The 26,669-nt window shown below is 23.5% G+C and overlaps 2 protein-coding genes across 6 annotated transcripts in view; both read left to right on the top strand.

Moving 5' to 3' along the window:
• The window catches only part of LOC122511094 (hemicentin-1), a 231,147-nt gene that overhangs the window by 70,868 nt on the left and 133,610 nt on the right, over nucleotides 1-26,669 (top strand). The gene's annotated exons all lie outside the window — the stretch shown is intronic.
• On the top strand, nucleotides 211-4,531 carry LOC122511095. Its single transcript, XM_043626152.1, has 2 exons — nucleotides 211-341; nucleotides 2,135-4,531. The coding sequence occupies exon 2, from the start codon at nucleotides 2,151-2,153 to the stop codon at nucleotides 4,185-4,187; it is 2,037 nt and encodes a 678-aa protein (XP_043482087.1). The 5' UTR covers nucleotides 211-341; nucleotides 2,135-2,150; the 3' UTR covers nucleotides 4,188-4,531.

The following is a 26,669-nucleotide window of genomic DNA, read 5'->3' on the forward strand; positions in this document are numbered from 1 at the left end:
TTGTCGGTAAAAAATAAATAGTAGTGTGTAAAAAAATTACGAAAATTGTTATTAAAAAAATAAATCAAATTTTAAAAAATTAAAATAACGATAGTTGAAAATTGTATTTTTAAATCGAAAACATTGAAAAATTCTAATAATCTAATGGAATCGAGAGCGAAAAAAAGGAGGAGCGATATTTAGAGATAAGTTTCAATGTATTATTTTCCCATTAAGCATTGTATAGCGTCTTGAGGTTTCAATTGAAACTTAAAGTTATTTGAAAGTTTACGTTCGTAGTGAAACATAAACGGTTGTGCGCTCCTCGACTTTCAGTTTTTTATTAGTTTAAAAGCATTAAGGTAATAAATAAACAAAATTATTTATATTAAAAAAAAAATAGAAATTCTTAATAAACAGGAGAATCTTTTTCATTTTTTTATTGGTCAATTCTCTTTTTATTGCTAATTTTACATTTATTAAAAATATTAAAACATATTTACAATATTTTTGCTTATAAATCAAGAATAGTTAATTAGTAATTAGTTTATATTTTATTCAAATTGGTAATAATTATATGTAAACAATTTTTTTTCATAATTAATAACTGATTTATAAATATAAATATTAATATTTATAAAAAAATAAAAGAAATACTTAAAATATAAATAAAACAACCAATAATTAGATAAAATTAATAGATTTGAATTAAAAAATTTATTTATTTATAAATAAATAATTATTAATTGGTAGTTGATTTTAATAGATGTTTGTTGTTCATAAATTATTGGAAATTATTTGAATAAGGATAACAATTATTAATATAGTATTAATTATATTTAAAAATTTTTAATATAAATGATTTTAATACAATTTTTTTCTTGAACATAAATTAATAGCTTTGCAAATTATTGAATTTATAAAACTTTAATTTTTCGGAATTTGGAAAATCTGTTTTTTTAGAAATATCTGTTTATGACTTTGAGTGAAATATAATTTAATGACTCTTGATGCTTTTTACTAATGATCAGACGTTACCACGAAAATGTTTTCGATCTAAAATTATTGTTTAAAAAAAAAATCAAATTTTGTAAAAATTACAAATAATTGCAGAAATTCAATTATCTTTCAAATTTAAAAAAAAATTCTCGTCAAAATTCCAATTATGTTTTCGAATAATTTTACAATTAAAGAAATTTGTAAATAACAGTAACAGAACATTTTGTTTGAGTAAAATTTTTTCCTTTATTTTCTAAATATTTAAAACGTTTCAATTTCATTTTCAATTAAAATTTGTTATTGACAAAATAGAATAGAATATGTAATGTTTCTTTTCCAAAAGAAAAGAATGAGTTTCTGAACAATATTGTTATTGAGAAATATAAATATTGTTTTATTATCAATCATGAAAAAATACCTGCATTTTTTTGATCTGTCAAACAATATTTTTTATAGAAAAAAAAACAAAAAAACAAAAAAACAAAAGCATACAGAATACGAAGATTATTATAGTTAATTATTGATTGATTTATTATTTGTTTATTATTTATTTATATTTATATTAATTATTATTTAATTAGTTATTAATAATTTATAATTATATAACCTATCAAATTCGGAGCTTCGTTAGTAAAAGTCGTACTATTCGAAAAAATTACCAAAGTTTTATAATATATGGAATATTGTTGGAAACTTACACGGAAAGCTTACTCTTTAAATTTGAATCAGTTAAAAATAACTGATTTAGAAGCAAAAAGTCTATCACTAATTCAAATAGTAATATTTCTACTGCCAATTAGTTAAAAGTAACTGATTGTCAGGTAAAAATAACAGATTGTCAGTTAGAAATAGTTGATGTTTGAGTAGATTTTTTTAACTGATTCAATTAGTCAAGTTTAACTAATTTTTCAGTTATTTATTTTTTTTTTTACTAAAAAGCAGTCATTTTTCCACTGACAATCAGTTATTTTTAAACTGATAGCAGAAGCAAAAAGTCAGTCACTGATTGGTTGTTAAAACTATGATTTTTAACTGATTCAAATGTAGAGAGTACTATGAGTGAAAAATTTGTACCTTGCAGTAAGTTTGCCGCAAGATTGCCATTTGGATGTTATTCAAAATTGGTTTTCATTGACACTAAACTTAAAATTTCCAGGTGGAAGCAACTGATAATGAACGGAACAATGATTACACTGATCTTATTCTGTTTATTCTGTAATATATCAGCTCAAAACAATTCGGAGAGACCTGACGATTCAACATACAACGAATATTTCCAAATTACACCATTCAAGACGAGCAGTGGTGTCTACTATGAATACGTTGGAGAAATGAGAAGATCCGTGAGCACTTGGAGAATAGCAGTTTTCCTTGATATCGATCGTCAGCGTAAATACTTCAACGATTTAATAGCACGATTAAAAAAATTAAAAGAGCAATGCAGAGCCAAGGAAAAATGGTGCCAAGATTTAGTGGTCCTTTACAATTGGGAGGACAAATGGGAAATGGCAGAGGAACTACAAAAAGAATATCAAAATCAAATTGAGGAATTATCAATCAGCAAGAAGAGAATGCCGAAGAAAATGACATCGCAACTTCGCGTGAGAAGAAATGTTCCTCTGCTGGGATTTTTGGGTAAAATTGCCGGACCAATTGCTGGTGTGTTAAATTATGAGGATGGCGAACGTTATGATGCTGCTATTGAGGATTTAAATGCGGCGAACAATAATCTTTCGCTTCTCGTGGGAAAGCAGACGCATGTTGTTAGATCGCAACTTGATACTTTGTATCTCAAGGTTCAAGAGCATGGGACACATTTGCAGAATTTGCATAAACATTTGGAGGATTTGTTGGAAAAGTACAAAAGTGTGGTTAATGTTAGAGATGAATTGGAGAGGAGGGATGTTATGGAGTCCTTGTTGGGAGCGTTAAAATTGGGTCTCGATCACAATATTCGAACGACTTCGACAATGTTGAAAGCTGTACATGAGGCGCGAAAGGGAGAATTTCATCCGGGTTTGCTGACCTCCGAACAATTGAGACCCATTATTCGGGACATTCAGGACAATCTGACGGATGTTAGTTTTCCACTTTTGGGACCACGGGTCAGTATTGACGAACTAATTCAAATATCGACCGTTAGCATTCACTGCGAGAAGTTTAATCTGAAAGTTCTCATTGACGTGCCACTTTTGGAAAACCACAAGTACCAGGCATTTAGAATCCATCCAGTTCCAATTGTCCAGGAGGTTCTTGTCAACGGCACAGGAAGAGCATACATTAAGTCAGAGTACGACTATCTAATTGTCGATGACGAGGAGCGAACCTATCTGCTACTGATGGAGGATGATTGGAAGTCGTGTAGAAAAACAAGTACTTATCACGCCTGCTTGAAAGGAGTACCAATTTACGATATTAGAGAAAGACCCATTTGTGAAGTACTACTGCTACTAAATCCAACCATCAGTGCTCTAAAATCCTGTGACATTCAACTAACAACCAATCAAGAATCCTACTGGAGAACTTTAAAAACCCTCGGCAGTTGGATCTACTCCTTCGCTCGTTCTGAATTAGTGACAATATTCTGCCATTCCACCTCGCCTTTAAAAATAAATCTCCAAGGAGTCGGAATAATGAAACTAGCACCTGGCTGTTCGATGAGAACAAAAGACGCTACCATACCAGCAACAACATTTCAAGCTGGTCAATCGGAAATGATCTACGAATCACAATTACATCTAAATCTAACAGCATTGTCCCAAGCGATTTCAAATTACGGACATCTTATAGCAAAATCCCACATTGAAATCGATAGTCTACCTGAAATTGGATTGAATATGTCTAGTTTTGAGGCAAATTCGAGAACACTCGAAGATCTCGAATATCAATTGGAGTCATTTGCATTACAACGGCATATTAAAGATAAACAATCCGTACTCATCTATGGATCCTATGGAGGAATTACAGTTGTTTGTCTAATTATTGTCGTCTACTTTTGTCGGCGACCGCTAAAATTTGGAACTGATTTCTTGACTAGTCTTTTGTGCTTTTGTAAATCAAGATCGAGAAATATGGAAATATCGACAAACGCTATGAAAACGGGAAGTATTGTTACAGTATCGTCAACAGTACCTTTGACTTCGGTTGCAATGCCAATGGAACTTATGCCGCAAAATCAGTTTGAAAATTCTGTGAATAGACCGATTTGAGACATTCCGAAAAAGTCAGTTAAATTTATTTTTATAATGTCAAAATAACTGATTAGTAAAAATAGTAAATTTTGACTATTTTCTTTTTCCTTATTTATTTACTATTAATTAGTAATTTTCTACTAAGAATTAGTTACTTTTTGACTAATTGATGAAGCAAAAAGTCAGCCACGATTTTACTAATAATTAGTAATTTTAAACTAATTCAGATTTAGAGAGTAAACAGGGCTCGAATTAAGTTCGTAAATCCCGTAAAGGTCCGTAAAATTGTTTGAAGTCTGTAAAAGGCAGTTTTTTTTTTTAAATTAATTTAATTAATTTTTAATCCGTAATTTGATTGAGAAGAGACGAAAAGTTCGTAAATTGTACGATATAATTTGGAAAATTTTAGAGAAATTACAAATTATTGCAGAAATTCAATTATTTTCAAAAGTAATAAAATTCTTCGCAAAAATTCAATTATGTTCAAAAATTTTTTAAAAATCTCGTCAAAATTTCAATTATCTTTAGAGATAATTAAATTTTTCTGCGAAATTCAATTATTTAAAAAAATTTCAATAAAATTCGTGGCAAAATTTCAATTATTGTCGAAAATTTTCCAAAAGAATTTAATTATTTAAAAAAAAATTAATAAAATTCTACGCAAACCTTTAATTATTTTCATAAAATAATAAAACTTTCACAGGAATTCAATTATTTTCAAAAGTAATAAAATTCTTCTCAGAAATTCAATTCCGTTAAAAAAATGTTTTAAATTCTCGTCAAAATTTCAAATATCTTTAGAAATAATAAAATTTTTCTCCGAAATTGAAATATTTTCAAAAATTTTAATAAAATTCTTGGCAAAATTTCAATTAATATCAAAAATTTTCCAAAACAATTCACTTATTTAAAAAATAATAATATAAATAATTATTAATAATTATAAATAATATAAATTTCACAGGAATTCAATTACTTTCAAAAGTTATAAAATTCTTCGCAGAAATTCAACTCTATTAAAAAAATTTTTTAAATTCTCGTCAAAATTTCAATTATCTTTAGAAATAATTAAATTTTTCTCCGAAATTCAAATATTTTCAAAAATTTTAATAAAATTCTTGGCAAAATTTTAATTATTATCAATAATTTTCCAAAAGAATTCAATTATTTAAAAAAAAATTAATAAAATTCTATACGCAAACCTTTAATTTTTTTCATAAAATAACCAAAATTTCATAGAAATTCAATTATTTTCGTAAATAATAAAATTATTTTTAGGGATTCAATTATTTTCACAAATAATAAAACTCATCGCAAAATTTATATTATTTTTAATACAATTTTAATCAAATTCCTCGAAATATGTAATTATTCTTTGAAGTTTTATTAAAATTTGTTAATGAATTTAATTATTTAAAAATTTATTAATAAAATTCTTTATGAGAATTCAATTTTAAATAACATTCAATTATTATTCAATAAATGATTTATGTTTATATTTAAATAATTGAATTCCAGTAGAATTTTCTAATAAAAATTGTTATAAAAATGGATTTCAGTTATAATTTTAGATTAGGTATAATTGAATATTAAAAGCATTAGATGGTGAATATTTAGAAATAATTGAATTTTATTATTTATTATTTTTATTATTTATTATTGAATATTTATTTAATTAAAGAATTTATAAATAATTAAAGTTTTGTTTAATTAAATTGCAAACAAATGAATTTGAAAATTCTTAAAGAACTTTTTCAAAAATTATTAAAAATAATGCATTTACAGAAGAATTTCAGTTAAAAACACAAAAAAAATTTTAATTTTAGAAAAGCTACAAATTATTGCAGAAATTCAATTGTTTTCAAAAGTAATAATATTCTTCGAATTTCTTTAAAAATGTAATTAAAAATTAAATTCTTAAAATTTTTATAAAAATTCGTCGAAAGAATTGAATTATTTAAAAATTTATTGATGAAATTCATGGGAATTGAATTTTAAGAAACATTTAATCAATAAATTATTTATTTTTATATTAAAAATTTTAAATAATTGCTTTTTTTAATAAAAATTGATTTCAAAATAAATTTTTGTTAAAATTCGATAATAATTGAATATTAAAAGCAATACAGCTTGAATTTTTAGAAATAATTGAATTTTAAAATTAATTTTTTTGAAAAAATTGAAATGAATTTTTTTTATATTATTTTAAGTTTTTATTTTCTAATATATATTTAATTGAAGAATTAAAGAGTAATTGAAATTTTCTAAAGTTAAATATTGTAAACAAATGGATTTGAAAATTGTCACTGGTTCGAGCCCTGAGTAAGTAAAAATAATTTTTCGCAATAATAAAGTTTCATTGGATATTTAAATTGGATGTTAATAAATATAGTTTAAATTTCGTTAGATTTAATCTTGTTTACGAGAGAGTTTTCATGCCATCTGGACGGAAACTTTACGAATTGTAAGAGCGCGAAATTCAAATTTATTGAAACGAGAAAGCAAACTATGTGAACATAACTTTCGGAATAATACGGTTTCAGTATTTAAATTCGAGGTTAATTGGTCCAATCTGTTGCTTTACCATCTGTAAGTCAATTTACAGAAAATATTTGCGCGAAATTCGAATTTAATTTTAATGAAAGAGAAAAGTAAAACATAATAATGAACAAAGTGGGAAAAATACAATTAGATTGGACAAATTTTTGCAGTCACGTTCGCAATATTAAACCAAAAGTTCTTAGTTTTGGTTTAATATTGCGAACGTGACTGCAAAAATTTGTTCAATCTAATGGTATTTTTCCCCACTTTGCTCATTATTAATAATTTTTTATTTACCAAATTTTGTTAATTTTTTATTTACCATCTATTTTTTATAGTGTAAATTGTAACTTACGAAAAAAAGGTTGTACTTAACAATAATTATTTTTTACTCTTATTTTTAATATATATTTTATGTCATTTTATTAAAATTTTATTTTAATATAATTGTAGAGTTTTCATTTATTTGTTTAAAAAAAACTCGCTTTTTTCTTCATAATAGGTATTGAATGTGATACAAAAAATTTGTTTTTAACCATAATGATGGCGAAATAAAAATTGATTTATTATTAAAAATGAAAGAAAGTTTACATCAATTGGCGAACTATTGAAAATTAATTTCGTTCTTTTAAAAAAAAAATTCTCCAAATTCTCGCTATTAAAATTTTCATGTTTGAATGAATAAAAATTGATTTTTAATATACTGAAAATCAATATTTCTAAAAAAAATATTGCATTCTCTATCAAGAATTGCATACTTGGTATTTAAATTATTCCGTTTGGGATTTTTTTTTTTTGACTAGTTTAGCAAAAAGAAAAAAAAGTCGAATCAAATTCACTCAGTGAATTTAAATTGACACAAATGGATTTAAATTCCACTGAGTAAGAATTTTTTTCGACATAAAAATATATATGTATATATATAGAGAGAGAGAGAGAGGAAGGGAGGGAGAAAAAAAGAAAAGACCAAAACAATTTGTGTGACTCTCTGCGCGTCCGGAGAAAAGTGGATGATAATTTAAGTTAAGCTTTTGGAAGTGGGATTATGTCGTGTGCTAGACAATTCAATTAAAGTTCAACTTATTTGATGATACTTGGTCGTTTCACAGAAAGATAATCTGCATACGTAGTACGGCGAAAAAAAAAAATTCAGAACAAGATTTAGTTTTTACAATATGAGAAAAAAGAATAATATACGAAATCTCGTTTTTCATTTCTTTTCACTTTCATTAATTGAAATATTTTTATTAAATTTCTTTCCTCTCGTTCATAGTCTATTTTTTGCAACAGAAATACCAGTTTTGAAAAATTTATTTTATTTTTTCGCTAAGAATTTTCTTTTTTTTGTTGATCGGCAGAACCAATAATTGGATGTTTTTTTATTTGATTGTTTCAAGCAACATTTGGTTGCTTTGAATCAAATTTAGTTATTTCAATAAAAATTTGGTTGTTTCTAACAAAATTTAATTACTTCAAAGAAGATTTAGTTGCTTCAAACAAAATTCAGTTTCTTCAAAAGAAAATTTTGTTGTTTTAAACAAAATTTGTTTGCTTAAATAAAAATTTGGTTATTTCTGACAAAATGTAGTTACTTCAAAAAAAAATTTGATTGCAGACTTCGCACTCGATAATTAATTTTAAAAAAAAGTATCAAAAAGTAGCTTTCAAACTAAAAAAGTAGTAAAAAAGTAGCTATAGAAAAATTAAATTAAATTTTGAGCAATAACATAATTTTATTATTATTTTTAATATATAGAAACAATTAGTGGAAATTTTGTGCAAAGCAAATAATGTATGTCGTTGAAAAGTTATTTTACGTAAAGTAGGTACCATAATATGAGGGTAGATATATTATTTTGCAGGGGCAAGGGGAGAGAGAGGGAGGTTTTAACATTTGTAAGCTGCTGCTGCAAAGGTTCTCACGACGTTTGCCACTATGGACTTGTTTCCGGTTGACCGCTATAACGTTAGCCAGAACAGTGGTCGTAACAACCGTAATGCAGCGTAATCCATATTGCATGTGTTTCGCGGACAGTTGCCTGCAAGCTACAACTATGACGTACCAGTCCAGATTCAACATTTTCATAGAATGAACCTGCATTGCACAAGAGATGAGTAAATCGCTCAACCAAATTTACCCCCATCTCTCACTCTCTGTCTCTCATTCCTCTACATTTTCATCTAAATATAACTATGCATATTGATTTACATTTTCCAAGAGAAATTATCCAGAAGTTAATTGCAATCCGTTACTATAAGCCGTAAATGAACTCAATGAACTCTTAAAATACAATACCAATTTCAGTTGAACAAACAAACGGTAAATTAGAGCTGCTAGAAATTACGATTTCACAAAAAAAGGAAATTAAAATAACAAAAGAAGGGAAATTCGATTTTTAATATTATATTAACTTTAATCGAGAATTTAAATTTTTTAAATAAAATTAAGTAAATAATAGAACGAAACAAAGAAAAGAACAGTAAAAAAGAAAATAAAGAAACGAATTTTAAAAAAATGAAGAAAGAAACTAAATAAAATTAATAAACAAAGAAACAAATAAATAAATAAATTGAATAAGGAAACAAATTAACATTTTTAAAAATTTGATTTTTGATATTAATTTATTATTGATCGAGAATATAAATTTTTTAAATAAAAGTAAGTAAATAAAGAAACTAAACAAAGAAAAGAACAGTAAAAAAAGAAAATAAAGAAACAAACTAAATAAAAATTAATAAACAAATAAATAAACTGAATAAAGAAACAATAAAATTTTTTAAAAAATTGATTTTTGATATTAATTTATCATTGATCGAGAATTAAAATTTTTTAATTAAAGAAAAGTAAATAAAGAAACTAAACAAAGAAAAGAACAGTAAAAAAAGAAAATTAAGAAACGAATTTCAAAAAAAAATAAACCAACAAATAAAGAAAGAAACTAAATAAAATGAATAAACAATGGAATAAATAATTAAATGAACTGAATAAACAACCAAATGAACTGAATAAACAACCAAATGAAATACGAAAATTAAAAAACAATAAATTGACAACAAAGTAAATAAAGAAAATTAAATACAGAAAACTAAATAAAAAATTTAATAAAAAAAATTAAATAAAAACTAAATAAACATGAAATATTTAAAATTCTGTGATTAAAACGTCGGTGAAGTTCGCAACGTTTATGATCAACGATTGAAAAAAAAAAATTATTTTCCTACGAAAAAGAATAAAATTTTTTGTTCACAAATATTTCTTTTGTAAATCATTATTCAACATACTAACCAAAATATTTTCTATACAAAAATGAATAAAAATTTGCTTAAAAAAATATTTTTCTTATGAAATCGTTGATTATAAACGTTGTGAACTTCACCAACGTTGATTAAAAGTGTAAAGAAAAGTGAAAAAATCAAGTTTAAGAATTTTTGGTAATAAAAAAAATAAATAAAAGACAAAGTAACTAATAAATTAAAATAAATAGACAAACTAAATAAAAAAAATTAAATAAATAAATTAAATATAGAATACTGTGATTTTTTAATTCCTTAGATCAGAAAATGTAAAGAAAAGTAAAAAATCGATCTTGGAAATATTTGGTGATAAAAAAACTAAATAAATAAAGAAATTAAATATAAAACTGTGATTCTTCAATTCCTTAGGTCAGAAAATGTAAAGAAAAGTAAAAAGTCGGACTTGAAAATTTTTGGTGAAAAAAAAATAAGAAAATTAAATAAACTGACAAACTAAATAAAGAGAGAAGTAAACTAAATAGGAAAACTAACTTACCAAACAAACTAACTAAAAATATTTAATTAAGAAAGAAATTAAATAAAAAATTTACAAAAAAATAAATAAACAATTTAAATATAGAAAACTAAATAAAGAAACATATTAAAAAACTAAATAAAGAAACATATATTAAAAAACTAAATAAAGAAACATATATTAAAAAACTAAATAAAAAAATTCGAGAAACAAATAATTTAAATAAAAATATGGTTTTTACATTCCTGAGGTCAAAAAACGTAAATGAAAGTGAAAAAATCAAGTTTGAAAAATTTTGATAATAAAAAAAACTAAATAAAAAACAAAATAACTAAAAAGATTAAAATAAGCATACAAACTGAATAAAAAATTTTAATAAAGAAACAATAAAGAAACAACAAAAAACACATAAAGAAATAAACTAAATTACTAAATAAAAAAAAATAAATAAACAAACAAATTTAGAAAAAATTACTATATCAATAAACGTACTAAACAGAAAAAGTTAAAAAGAAATTTTTATAAAACTGTTGTTTCTTATTTTACAAAATAACACATCAAATTAGATTGAAAATATGAAAAAGCCTTTCCATCTTATTTCGTCCATTGTAATTAAAACTTTCAAGTGTAATTTTACTTGATAATGACGCATTTATAATCGTCTTTATGAGAAAAAAAAGAAAAAAAAAAGAAATGAAGTATTATTAACATTTTCTTCATATATACGTATATATTTTTTCCTTCAGTCCTTTTATTTCAATATATATACGATTCTTCATTTTTTCCCCAAGCTAAAAAGCTGCACGGTATTTAAGTGACTAAGGGAACTTGTTCACCTTTTGTCTTTATTTCAACGGGATTTTGCTTTTTCAAATAAATAAACGCGCAGAATAAAATTTACTCGACCAACTTCAAGAATCATGAGAGTTTTCCTGAAGAAAATTGAGAGAGAAAAAAACTAATAAGAGAAAAGAAGAGTATTACGATTTTTTCTCAAAAAAAATACATAAATGAAAAAAATTACACGTTGTTTAGATAAAAAAAATTATTTTATTATCCTTTCTAATTATTTTTAGCTAATGTTTTAATGCGGGATGACTAAAAACATTTAGAGAAGAAATTTAGTTGAAAATTTTTAAAAATAATTCAATATTTTAATAGTTGAAGTGGATATTTTTTAGAAATAACTAAATTTCAAAAGGTTTTAGTTTTTAATTCGAATTTTGATTGAAATTACTTGAATTTTTGAATAGATTTAATTGAACTATTTTTTAAATAACTGAAATGGAAGATTTAATTGAAAGCAATTGAAGTTTGAATACTTATTTTTAAGGAGAACTTTATTATTATTATTATTGTTTGAATTAATTGCATTCTCAAACCACTTTCGGATAATAAATAAGAAATGGGTATTTAAATATTTATTTAATAAATTAAATTGGTTTTTTGGAAAATTTAATTTTGAAATTCTGTAAAAATGAAAATTTTCATTTCAATTTTTTTGAAGATTTCCCCCCTTTGAAAATAATTTTCAACCTGTTTGAAAGTACTTTAAATTATTTTTACATCTATTTTTATGAGTTTCTATATTTTTTCATATTATAATTTTTATCAGTAGTGTAAGTCAATCTTTAGTCAGTCAGATTTTGTGTTGAAAGAAATGTAATATTTCACTTAATATTATTCATTGGTTGAGACAAAAAACTTATCAAAAGTGTTGCGTTCCTTAGAATAACTATGAACTTATATTTATAATAATGTTAATTTTTAGTAGTAGTATGAGTCAATCTTCAGTCAGACAACTGTATAAAAGAATTTATTATTTTGTTTAATTATTTTATTTAATAATTAGTGTCCAGTGGTGTCCGGACAAGAAGTCTAAACCCAAAAAATCCAAAGTAAATAAAATCCAAAAAAGTAAAAAAAAAATAGTTTCACTTTGGAGTTTTTTTTTGAAATTTCTGAAAATAATTAAATTAATCGAGTAATTTAATTGGAATTGTATTGAAAAAAATAATTAAATTTTTGTAAAGAGAATGTTTTTATTTATGAAAATAATTGAATTTTATCATTAACATTATTTTTTAACATTAATATTTTAAATTCCAATTTTATAGCGTAAAAAGTAAAAACTTGGCTTTTTCACACGTTTCATTATTTATTTTGGATGTTTTAATTTATTTTTGATTTTTTTGACTTAGGACATTTTTATTTTGTATTTTTTATACTTTGGACTTTTTTCTTGTATTTTTAATTCTGGATTTTTTGGATTAGATTTTTTGTCCTGTAATTGTGTACAGTAGTTGTTATCAGTAGTATAAGTCAATCTTTAGTCACACAAATGCAAAATATATTTATTTATTCATCTATTTTACTTTTTTATCTATTTATTTACTTATTTATCTATGCTTATCTGTTTATTTAACTTTAATTTTTATTCTACTTATTTTGGCTTAAAACTTTAAAGTTGTATAAGTTTCAAAAAAAAAATATTTGTTACACAGGGATAACAAATTTTTTTCAATTTCAATTTACAACCTTTTGAAATCAAATAAATTTTTTTTAAATCAAAGTAAAAATATTAATTTTCAATCGAAGAAACAAAAGTCAATGCAAAATGATTTCTTTAAATCAATGAAAACATTTTTGTGGGTGTATGAACAGTGTTCATACATTGAACACAGAAAAAACAAAGTCTGAAAAGTATTTTGATTTTATTAATATATAGATTATTATTATTATTATTATTATTATTATTATTATTATTATTATTATTATTATTATTATTATCATTATTATTATTCTACTTAAAAAGGAGAAATTATGAATACCTAATTGAGAATAAATGATTTCATTGAAATGAACTTTTGAAAATCAAGGCATTAAATTGTAATCGTTGGGTGGAAGGTTGGAGAGGGGGGGGGAAGAGGCACGTACTCGAAATAAGCAGTGAGGCAAAAGAGGCTTATCATATTGAGGAAATTGATTATGATGAAACCATTGGGACGCTTTACATCCCATTGTATGCAACAATTCTGTTTCACAATGAATATATGCAGTTGCATTTGTGTTCGAGTTCAAGGAGGTCAAATCAAAGCATTGAATATATCCGCCAATGGGGGTGTGTTGATTGCGTATATGTGTGTGTGTGTGTGTGGTGAATTTGCCACATTACTACTATGCGCTCAGGCTTATCAATACTGACCCAATTTTGCCCGACCACCTGTGCTGTATGTGCGGTATATACAATATTTTCCCCGCTCAAGTCCATTTCCCATATTTGAATATCATCTTCCGGTGTAGATTTCATAAGCCCCTTTTGACCACTGAATTATTGTCGTTTCCTCCTTTACATACGTGTATTTATATGTATATGTTTAGAAATATGTTATTTTCAATAGCAAATTGCTTTCGAGTGAAAATTATCAAATTTCAATATTTTTCGCAAAATAAATATTAGTTGTGGGGGCAAGTGGGGTAAAGTTTGGTATTCCTGGCTTATCCATGCATATAATAAATACTTTTAGTTTTTTTTAAATTCTATATTTTTTATATTACAGAAAAAATGTAATTTTGTAGAAAATATGTTTTTGTAAATCTACAATAAAAAAATTACCGAATGAAAAAATTAGTTTTTATTATTTTTGAATTATTTTTTTAAAAGAGTGCTAAATTTTTACTATGAAAATGTTTAATAGATTTTATAAAATTAATCAAGACATGAAAAATGTCACTTTCAAAAGAATGACCCATATATATAAATATAATAAATTATTTTAAAAAATATATAATTTCCCTTAAGCACGGTTAGCAAAGATTTTGGACGTCATATCATTGCCATGTCACTTAAAGGGTAAATTAAAATCTCGTCTGAGGAAAAATGTGCTGACAAAAAAAATATATAATATAATATAATAAAAAATTTTACGAAAAAACCCGTGTGGCGGAACATTATGTACAAAAAGTGTAATAAAACTTTTTTCTTCTACTCCCATATATGAGAGGAGAAAAAGGAAAATTCACGTGAAAATTACAATAATATAAAAGCTTTAAAGTTACGATTGCCGCATAAAAGACATTTTATTCTGTAGTTAAAGTTTTCTTTTTCGTTTTTCCTTTTTTTTTTGCCCTGTGCGAACGAAACAACTTAATTAAAATTTTTAATTTAAGGACCCTTAAAACGCACAATTCAAGTAAAAATACACACACACATACACACACTCACAATGTAAAATAAAGAAAAGAAATAAAAGTTTCTAACTTTTTATTGTACTCATTTTGTGAGACAATTTTTTCCATTTATTCAAGATAGAAGTTTTTTTTCTAAAGAATAAAACTGAAAATTTTTTGCAAAAAACATGGTTTAGATACTTTCTTAACTATTACATTTTTAGAAACTAGAGAGCTGAAATTTGGTGCATTTATGTAATTACATGAGGAGATTTCACGAATATTTTCACTTTTTGTTTTTTATTTTTATCTCTCTAAATATGAATTAGTTAAAAGTAACTAATAATTACTCATTCTTTACTATTTCAGTAGTAAAATATTACTATTTGAATCAGTGACTGACTGTTTTTCTATTAAATTAGTTATTTTTCACTAATTTAAATTTAGAAATTTAATTATGTTCAAAATTTTTTTTAAATTCTGGTAAAAATTACAATTCTCTTTATAAATTATAAAATTTCTCTTAAATTCAATTATTTTCAAAAATTTTAATAAAGTTCTTGGCAAAATTTCAATTATTTAAAAAAAATTTTAATAAAATTCTACGCAAATATTTCATACTTTTCATAAAATAATAAAAATTTCACAGGGATTCAATTATTTACAAATTTTTTTATAAATTTCTTCGCAATAATTCAATTATTTTAATAAATACTAAAATTTTTACAGGGAATCAATTACTTTTGTAAGTAATAAAATTCTTTTTAGGGATTCAATTATTTTCATAAATAGTAAAACTCATTGTAGAATTTAGATTATTTTTAATGCAATTTAAAACAAATTCTTGAAAAAATGTAATTATTTTTCAAAATTCTATTAAAATTCGTCAAAAGAATTCAATTTTACAAAACATTCAATTATTCAATAAATTTATTATTTTTTTATTTCAAAAATTGAATTCTAGTAGAACTTTCTAATAAAAATTGAGTTTAAAATGAATTTTTATAAATAATTGAATTTTGAAATGGTTTCAAATTAAAATCTTCGAAAATTTGAATTTTTCATACTTTTTTACTAACAATTATAAAAGAAATATTTTTTTTTGAAAAGTTTAATTGAATTGTTTTTTTGAAATTATTTGAAGCTTATATTTTCTAATAGGGGAAAGGCTTGCAGGTTGTCCCACAATTTTTTTTTATAAATTTCTTCGCAATAATTTAATTATTTTCAATAAATAATCAAATTTTTTACTGGTATTGAATTATTTTCATAAATAATAACATTCTTTTTAGGAATTCAATTATTTTCATAAATAATATTTATCGCAGAATTTCAATTATTTTTAATACAATTTTAATCGAATTTCTCGAAAAATGTAATTGTTCTTAACAATTTTATTAAAAATCGTCAAAGAATTTAATTATTTAAAAATGTTTTTATAAAATACTTTATGAGAATTCAATTTTAAGAAATATTTATCTATTTCAAGAATTATTTATTTTTGCATTTAAATAATTGAATTTTCATAGAATTTTCTAATAAAAATTGATTTAAAAATGAATTTCAGTTAAAATTTTAGATTTGAATATTTATTATTCATATTATTCAAATATTCAAATATTCAAATAATATTTGATTATTAAAAGCATTATAGCATGAATTTTAAGAAATAATTAAATTTTGAAAAGGTTTCAAATTATTTTCTTTGAAAATCTTTAATTTTTCATACTTATAACCAACAATTCTGTAGAATTAATTATTTTAAAACAGTTTAATTGAATTTTTTTCTGAAATTATTTGAAGTGTTTATTTTTTAATACTTATTTAATTGAAGAATTTCTAAATAATTGAAATTTCTTAAAATTGAATTGTAAGCAAATGGATTTAAAAATTCTCAAAGAACTTTTTTAGAAATTATTAAAGATAATTGATTTAAAGTCGAATTTTATTGTGAAATTCTAGAAAATAATAATTGAATGAAAATTTATTGAAAATGAAAATAATTTTAAAGAAATTACAGTAAAAATATTCCTATTATATAAAATAACAATCTTATCATTCGATTATCATGATTTATAATAAATATTCTTGTAAGTTGTTTTTAAAAATGGTTTAAATTTTTGAATCTTTTCAAGAATTTTAATTCCTATGGAAAAATAATAATGATTCAATATTTATTTAGAAAAGAAGTTATTGATGTTTTCGAATAATTTTACATTCATTTTTAACAACTAGAAATTTTGGAAATATTTTTTCTGAAATAAATTAAAAATTTCTTAAACAAAATTTGATTTATAATATTTTTTTTTACTTAAAACTCGTACTTTGTTTATGAATTGTAATTGAAAAGCAGAAAATGTGCAAAATATTTGTTAATTATCCAAAAAGTTTGTTAGAAAATGCTAATTTTGTTAGATTAATAAAAATAGTTTTCAATTATTTAAAAAATAAAGATAATATTATTAAATTATAGTTAATTAAAAAATAGTTAAATAAATAAAGAAGTAGGTACAATATTATCTATCAAAACAAAAAAACAGAAGCATGTACAGAATACGACGATTATTATAGTTAATTTAGTAATTATTAATAATTATAATTACTAAACATTTTCAGTAACTTTTAGGAAAATTTTACAAATTTCTTTTTGTAGTTTATAAATTTTCTATCCAAGTTGAATAAAAATTATGAAAAGTAGTGAAAATAGTTTAAAAACGTATAATTAGGAGATATTTTTACTAATTAAAAATTTTAAATTATTGTACGACTTTTCGCTGGTTTGAATTTTCGACATAAAGATTTTTAAAAAGAGCTGAGAACAAGTTATCTACATGTAAAAGAACCTCTAAAATCTTTTCAAAATCGGAAGAAAATATCTCTATTTATAGTGTAATATATGGTTGCAAAGATGAGGGTTTATATATAGAAGCTTATGGCGAATATCGAAAATCTACTTTTTTCTTGGTGAGAAGACGGAAGTTTGTGTAGAAGGGGAGAGTTGGGGGGGGGTCAAACAATAGAATGGACAATAAAAGTCATATAAGTGCGCACAGTTTGCCACTTCTTATATGGAGTGAAATTCAAACTCTTTTCAAACTTCTCTATGAGCCCTCTCTCTTCCTCTCTTCCATCGAGTTTTATCTTTCCGCATTTTCTTTTTTCCCTCTTTTTTTTCCATCTTTATTCTCATCCCTTTTTTTTCTTTCTTTATACTTTGGTTCCAGTGGCTCGCTCTCCTTCGTCAAGAAAGCATTGCTTCCTTATCGATTCGAGAATGCTCACTTCATCCTTTTGCTCCTTCTTCCTCTTCTTCTTTCTCCTCTTTTTTCTCCTTTCCCTCATCTTATTTTCTTCTTTTTCTTCAATCTCTTTGATTCTCATTGTGGAGAGCGACTCGCTAAAGTGGTAAATCTTGTCCGCCAACTAGGCGGCTGGTGACTAAAGTTGATAGCGGTTGCGGTATGGCACAGTGGAGTTTCAAACTTACTTGGGGTACATCTCGATCGAATTCTGCGCCCGCGAGTTTCTGACTTGCCACGCGCACATATACATAGAGGGATATTCATGCAAGCAAGGAATATCCTCTCTCTCTCACTCTCTCGTTGTGTATATGCATAGGATTCATGTAACTTTGGAAACCTGCCTGTATAAGGGCCAGGGACCACGGATACATAATGCAAACAGTTTGGCCCAAACCCCGGTCACAAGTTTAACTTAGTTTGCTACGATGGTAGAGGTAATTGCATTTGCGCGTCCTGACGTCTGTGTCTAAGTTTCACGCTTTTCAGTATGTGTGTATATGTGTAGTATATATTCTATATAGTATATGAATTCAATGTATATCTATAGAGATATCAACGTTGCCACAGGACAGGGAAGTTGCAAAGAATTTTATCAAAAATATTGACGAAAAATAATAAAATAATTTGTAGGATTAGGACTCTCTAAATCTGAATTAGTAGAAAGTTCCTAATGAAATGACGAAAAGTCGTCCACCAAATGATTTGGTAATAACTTTACACTGAAAAAAAATTTAATTGATTCAAATAACCGATTAATTGACTATTATCAATTAAATATTTACTTGAATCAAATAATATTTATTGGAGTCAATTAAATGGTATTTGCTTCAAATACTGAATTTATTGGTTCAAATACCATTTAATTGACTGCAATAAGTATTATTTGATTCAAGTAAATATTTAATTGATAATAATTGATAATAATTGCTTAGTACACAGTAAAAAGAAAGTCTTATTTTAAGGCAGGAAGGCAGTCTTAAATTAAGACACAACATTTTTAAGGGAGTCAATTTACTTTTTACTGTGTATAATTCTACTAACAATTATAGTAGATCTGTTTTATTTATATAGTTTATAAAACAGTTTCACTAATTTATTTAGTGAAATAAATAATTTTCAATTAGCAGGGCTCGAACTAGGTTCCGTAAATCCCGTAAAGGTCCGTAAATTTGCTTGAAGTTAGTAAAAGTTAGTTTTTTTTTATAAAAGGTCCGTAAATTTGCTTGAAGTTATAGTAAAAGTTAGTTTTTTTTTGACAAAAGGTCCGTAGTTTGATTGAGAAAAGGCGAAATATTCGTAAATTGTACGATATAATTTGGAGAATTTTAGAGAAATTACAAATGATTGCAGAAATTCAATTTATTATTTTCAAAAATAATAAAAATCTTCCAAGAAATTCAATTATGTTCAAAAGTTTTTAAAAATTCTCGTCAAAATTTCAATTATCTTCAGAAATAATTAAATTCTTCTCCAAAATTCAATTAATTTCAAAAATTTTAATAAAATTCTTGGCAAAATTTCAATTATTTTCAAAAATTAACCTCAACTCAATCATTTTTAAAATATCTGGTTTAATAAAATTTTACGCAAACTGTTCATTATTTTCATAAAATAATAAAAGTTTTACAGGAATTCAATTAATTACAAATTTTTTATAAATTTTTTTCGGAATCATTTAATTATTTTCGTAAATAATAAAATTCTTTTTAGAAATTCAATTATCTTTAGAAATAATTAAATTCTTCTCCAAAATTCAATTAATTTCAAAAGTTTTAATAAATTTCTCTTTAAAATTTCAATTATCTTTAGAAATAATTAAATTCTTCTCCAAAATTCAATTAATTTTAAAAATTTTAATAAAATTCTTGTCAAAATTTCAATTATTTTTATAAATAATAAGACTCATTGCAGAAATTCAATTATTTTCAAAAGTAATGAAAATCTTCGCAGAAATTCAATTATGTTCAAATATTTTTAAACATTCTCCTCAAAATTTCAATTATCTTCAGAAATAAATAAATTCTTCTTCAAAATTTAATTAATTTCATATTTAGTAAATTCTTCCACAGTTATTTAATAAATTAATTTTTTCGATTTTTGGAAGACGTATATAAAAGGTAAAAGAAAAACACTCTTTTACTTTTTTATAAAATAGACTATTTTATAAAAAAGTAAAAGAGTGTTTTTCTTTTACCTTTTATATACGTCTTCCAAAAATCGAAAAAATTAATTTATTTAATTAATTTCAAAAATTTTAATAAAATTCTTGTCAAAATTTCAATAATTTTCAAAAATTATCTTCAATTCAGTCATTTTTAATATCTGCTATTTTAATAAAATTCCACGCAAACTTTTCACTATTTTGATAAAATAATAAAATTTTTACAGGAATTCAATTATTTACAAATTTTTTATAAATTTTTTCGCAATTATTCAATTATTTTCGTAAATAATAAAATTCTTTTTAGGAATTCAATTATTTTCATAAATAATAAAACTTATTGCAGAATTTCAATTATTTTCAAAAGTAATGGAAATCATCGCAGAAATTCAATTATGTTTAAAAATTTTTTTAAATTCTCGTAAAAATTTCAATTATTTTCAGAAATAATTAAATTTTTCTCCAAAATTCAATTCATTCCAAAAATTTTAATAAATTTCTTTGCAAAATTTCAATTATCTTTAGAAATAATTAAATTTTAACAGGGATTCAACTATATTTACGTAAATAATAAAATTCTTTTTAGGAATTCAATTATTTTCATAAATAATAAAACTCATTACAGAATTGAAATTTTTTTAATACAATTTTAATCAATTTCCTCGAAAAATTTAATTATTCTTAAAAAATTTATTAAAATCCATTAAAAGAATTCAATTATTTAAACATTTATTGATAAAATTCTTTATGGAAATTCAATTTTAAGAAACATGCTATTATAAAAAAAATTGGTTTTTTGTATTCAAATAATTGAATTCTAGTAGAATTTTCTAATAATAATTGATGTTTGAAATTAATTTTTTTGAAAAAATTTAATTGAATTATTTTTATATTATTTTAAGTTTTTGTTTTCTAATATATATTTAATTGAAGAATTTAAGAATAATTAAAATTTTCTAAAATTGAATATAGTAAACAAATGAATTTGAAAATTGTATAAAGAACTTTTTCGAAAATTATTAAAAATAATCGATTTAAAAAAGAATTTTGGTTAAAAATTCTTGAAAATAATAATTGAAATAATAATGATTTTATCACTCAGTCATTTTTAATTTATCATAAAACATGAAGAAATCGATCACTCCGAGTCGAAGACTCGGAGTTATCGATTTTTTCATGTTTTATAGTTATGAAAAATTTAATTTATAGTTTCAAGTAAAATTTTCTCTTATTTGAATCAGACTGGTTATATTTTTGTCAGTAATTGGTCCATAATTTTTCATTTTTGGTTCGTAAAGTTGGTATTTTTAAATACTTTCACTGGTTCGAGCTCTAAATTCGTAAAATTCTACTAAAACATTAGTAAAATTTTACTAAAAATTAGTAATATTCTATTAATTACAAAGAGGAAAAGTCGTCCATGAAAAACTACTAAAAATTAGTAAAATTTTACTCAAAATTAGTAATATTCTATTAATTGCAAAGAGGAATAGTCGTCTATGAAAACGACTAAAAATTAGTAAAATTTTACTATTTGTTAGTAAAATTCTACTAATTTAGATTTAGAGAGAATCATTAGGGATAAATTTAAACTTTTTTTATGTTTCTTTTATTATTATTACAACTTATATTTATATTTATATGAATATTAATTTTTAGTAGTACTATAAGTCAATTTTCAGTCAGACAACTGTAGAAAAAAATTTATTATTTTGTTTAATTATTTTACTTAATAATTAGTGTTTATAGCAATTGTTACTGGTAGTATAAGTCAATTTTCAGTCCGGCAACTATATTATAGAAAAAAGTTATTGATGTTTTCGAATAATTTTACAATTAAAACAAATTTGTAAATAAATATAACAGAACATTTTTTCGAGTATCTAATAATTTCTAGAGTAAATCAGAATATTCTTCAAAGTCAGGGAAATAGGTAATAAAGTTGAAAATTTTGTCTTTAAATCAGGAAAAAGTCAACGTAGAACAAAATCAAATTTTTCGTGGCAACCCTGTATATAACACCAGAATATAAAATAAAGGTCTTATATATATATATACAAAATTCGTAAACTTAATGACCGAAAGTAAATTTTTTTCCATCCAACACAAAAAAAGGGGTGTAAACTCATTTAGTTCAGTGGAAATTTGCGGCCAAATGACACACACAGAGAGAAAGAGAGATGAGGAGAGTGAGGGAGACAGAGAGGAAGGGAAGAGGGAGGTGGAGTGTCCACTGCGGAGTGTCCAATTATAGAGTATGTTGGCCAGTTGGGTTAATGCACGCCAGAGGATAAATTACTCTCCGCATTTATCTGCATAAATATTCGACGAAAGATTAACTCCTCTATACAATAAAATTACACAATTAATATGGTGAATTGGAAAATTTTTACTTTTTATTTTCCCCCACATAAAATGAGTTCAAAGTAGAAATAATAATTGGATATTGTGATTTTTAGGTGTATATAACCTATATACAATGAATGGAGTAAAAAAAAGATTTCTGTATAAAAAAGTTCTCATATAAACACGGTATGTGTATGTGTGTGTATATATGAGAACTAAAAAATAAGATATTCAACAAATTGACAAATGTTGCCTGCAGCGATCAAATAGCAATTTCTGTATCGTGTGCGTGATATGGAAAAAATATATCGCAAACTAGTAAAACGTTTTTTTTTTGTGTACTGATATGTAGAGAGGAAAAATAGGGTTGGGTAAATTAAAAGCATAAGCAATTTAAAATCGGGTGTAGTTGTATAATTTTTGTTTAGGTGTATGTGTGTATAAAATTTGTAAACGACTATTTTTCTAAATTGGATGACTGAATTTTTTTTTTTTGTTTTTTGAAAGTAAACTATTTTTTTCGAACAGTATTTTTTTTATTACGTTTTTGTTCGAAGGGATTTATGAATTTTCTTTGTTAAATTTTAAATTTAAATCTTTCAAACTTTAACTTTAAATTTAAATGATTTTGAATTTCAACTTTAAATTTGAATGATTTGAATTTTAATTAGAAATAACTAATTCTGAAAGAAAAAAAATCATTAATAATAACTTAAGTAACTAATTTAAAAAGTAATACTAATAATAACTAATATAAATAATTGAAAAATTAAAACTATGAAAAGTGGAGGGGGGGACAAACTTATTTTTCTAATTTTTTATTTTTTATTTTCTGACCTTTTCTAATTTTCCTTTCTTCTTGTATTGAATTTTACTCCTGTTTTTTGAACTATTTCTCTGTTTTGTTCTCTTTTTTTTTGTTTATTAGTTTTTTTTGGTCTTTTTTTCTGTTTTTTGGTTTTATTTCTTCTTTTGTTTTATATATTTATTTTTGTTTCATTTAATTTCCCTTCTTTATTGTATTTTTATTTTTATGTATTCAACTAATTTCTCTTCGTTTATTATTTTATTTCCCTTCCTTTATTACATTTCTTTTTTTATTTTCTACTCCTTTTACAGAACCTACATATTTAATTTTTCTTCTGTTTGTATTTTATTTTATTTTTTACTCTATATTATTTCTTCATTTTTTTTGCTTTTTTCTTCTTTTAAATTAATTTGCTTTCTGTATTGTATTTAATTTTTTATTTTCTTGTATTTTTTTTCTATTAAATTAGTTTTTTTTCTGTATTATATTTATTTTCTTATTTTATCTAAGTTCTCTTCTTTTTATGTAGTTTATTGAATTTTTTTTTATTTTATTCCATTTTTTATTGCACTTCACATTTTTATTATAATTTCGTTTATTATTTCTATTTTTTCTTCTTTTTTTTCCTTTTAAATTTTGTAACATTTTATTTTTTCCGATTTTTTCTCTATAACTATATTTTTGACACATTTTCTAATTTACTTATTTATCAACTTGTCTAGTCTTTCTTGTATTTTGTTTTTTTTCACAAGAAGTGTGTTAGTTTTCTAATTATTATAAATTCTTTTTTTTCTGCTATTCGCTGAAAAAGTCAGAAAAAGATTTTAGTAATAATTATTTTTTGTAACTATTTCAAATTTAAATAACTACGTTCATTAACCGACTTTATATTTCACAATGGGACAAATTCATCAAGTAGCATCAGTAGTAAGAGTACATTTTAGTCAGACACAATAACTTTCATTATAATTGCGCAATAAATTTTATTAGCTTTCTCTTCTTGGATTTTTATAAAATGAACGAAATTATAAAAAAAATTAAATTGCTCGAATAAAAGACAAAAATAATAATAAATTAAAAATAAAAATAGAAAATAAGAAAAACTCAAAACCAAAAAAAAAATGGAAAAGAAACAAAAACTATTCGCTATTTAGAAATATTTATCTCAGTTCGTTTTGTGAATTCAATATTATAAATATAAAGAAATATTCATTTGTATGAGAAATAACTAACGAGATTCGAAAGTTTATATATAGGAGTCAATTTACGAATATATATATATACACATTGAATTCTCAGAATACTCTCGTCGGTTTCCGATCTCAAGCAACAATGCAATTCCTCCATAATTCATTCTAAGTAAAATTCAATTCACACCTATTTTCGCGAGAGGAGAAACTTTGTATCAGTAAATATATTCTATAGTATTATTCGATATTGTAAAAATATATTTTTCGAAAGCATTTTTTTCTGCAAATGTCTTTTAATCAATTTTTTACTCTTGCTGTTCAGGTCAAAAAATTATTTTTTTTATTCTTTTTCTAATCTTTTTTACTTCTAAATTTTTTTACTAAATAACTTTAACTGCAAACTGACTAAAAATTTGTAAAAAAAAATTGTTACTGTTGTAAATTTGTGGCTCAATATTCGGTAATTTAAATTTTGAGAGTATTTTCAAATATAGTAAAAGAATTTTTGTTAGTTTGTAGTCAAATTCTACTGTTTGTAATTCTATTTTTTTAATAAAGTTTTAATAAAAACTGACTGAAAATTAGTCTTCAACATTTTTTTAAAGTGACTAGTCGTTTAGTGAATCGTTTTTTAATTCTATTTTCATTGTTTACTAAAGCCTTAGTATATAAAACTTTGAAGTTTTAGTAAAAATACTAAAGTTTCAGTACAAAAAACTAGTTTTAGTATAAAATTTTTTAGTTTTAGTAAAAAGACTAAATTTTTAGTGAAAAAGAATTAAAGTTTTAGTAAAAAGACGAAAGTTTTAATAAAAAATGACTTAAAAATTAGTTAAAGTAATTAAAGAATTACAAAGCGAATTTTCATTGTTTCAAATTTAGAGATTGCAATTACAGTGAATTACAAAATGACTTTCCGTTGTTTTTTTTAAGTTTAGAGAATGCATTAATGATGATTAAAAGAAGTTAAACAAAATGGGAATTAGAATTTAAAAATAAAAAAAAAACTCTTAAAAAAAGTTGGAAAATTTAGTCGTAATGGTTCTTTTATGACCCGACACTTAATCACTCAGCATAATTGAATCGACGTAAAGAAGTAATTGAAATTCAAGTTAGGGAATATTGAATTGAAGTCCCAATGTATCATTCAAGTGACGCAGCCGTGCGTCCATAAACACGAAACCCTTTCAGATAAATTGCTTTCGCTTTCCACCTGCTAAGAAATATAGTTTTCGAAATTTCTTCCATTACTCTTCTTACTATTTTTTCCTCTCTTTTCAGTTTATTAAAAAAAAATTTGTGTATCTACAATTTTTTTTTTAATAATTTTTCTTTTTATACATATTTCGTTTTTTAATTTTTTATCTGTATTTTCTGTTTTTCATTTTTCTTTTGTATTTCCATTTTCATTTATATTTTTTTGTTTTTATTTTATTTTTTTTTATTTCCGTTTTTTATTTCTTTTTTCGCATTTCCATTTCTGTTTTTCAAGTTTTATTCTTTTTTATTTTTATTTTCATTTTTTTTGTAAAATTAGTAGAAAAATCCAATTTTAGTCAGACAAAACTATTCAAGCAGTCGGTAATATCTTCGTGAGTAGTATAGCTAATTTATGGTCAGACTTAACTCTTTGACATTTTTTTTTTTTGAAAAAAGTAGTGCGAAATGTAATTTTTGGCAAGTAGTGAATTTCGTTCTAGTCAGACATACAAAAAGTATTTCTATAACTTTGTCAGTAGATAAAGGCAGTTATTTCTTTTTGAAACTAAACTTTAGTTACAAAAATAAAAAATTAAGTCTGAAATGTTATAAAATAGGAAATGTACGTAAGTTAATATAAGTAGTAAAAATAAATTACAGTCAGACGCAATTTTCAAGAATTTTTCCAATTTTAAACAAGTAGTGGAATAAATTTTTAGTTCGAGGTAACTTTCGTAGAAATGTGTATGTAATTTTTTTAAGTAGTACAAGTAGATTATCGTCAGACCTAACTTTAAAATGAGTATATAAGTAAAAGTCAAATTCATTTTAGGAAAACTTTTAAAACAGTTTATAGTTATTTTCCTAGTTGGTAGAACTCAATTAAAGTCAGACAGAAATTTTGAAGAATAACTGTTAACTTTAAGATTTTTAATTTTCAATTTCTATTTTCATTTCCATTGTCCATTCTTAATTATTCCTTTACTGTCTTTATTTTTAATTTTAAAATTTAA

Source organism: Leptopilina heterotoma, unplaced genomic scaffold, assembly GCF_015476425.1.
Source record: "Leptopilina heterotoma isolate Lh14 unplaced genomic scaffold, ASM1547642v1 Lhet_80, whole genome shotgun sequence".
NCBI lineage: Eukaryota > Metazoa > Arthropoda > Insecta > Hymenoptera > Figitidae > Leptopilina > Leptopilina heterotoma.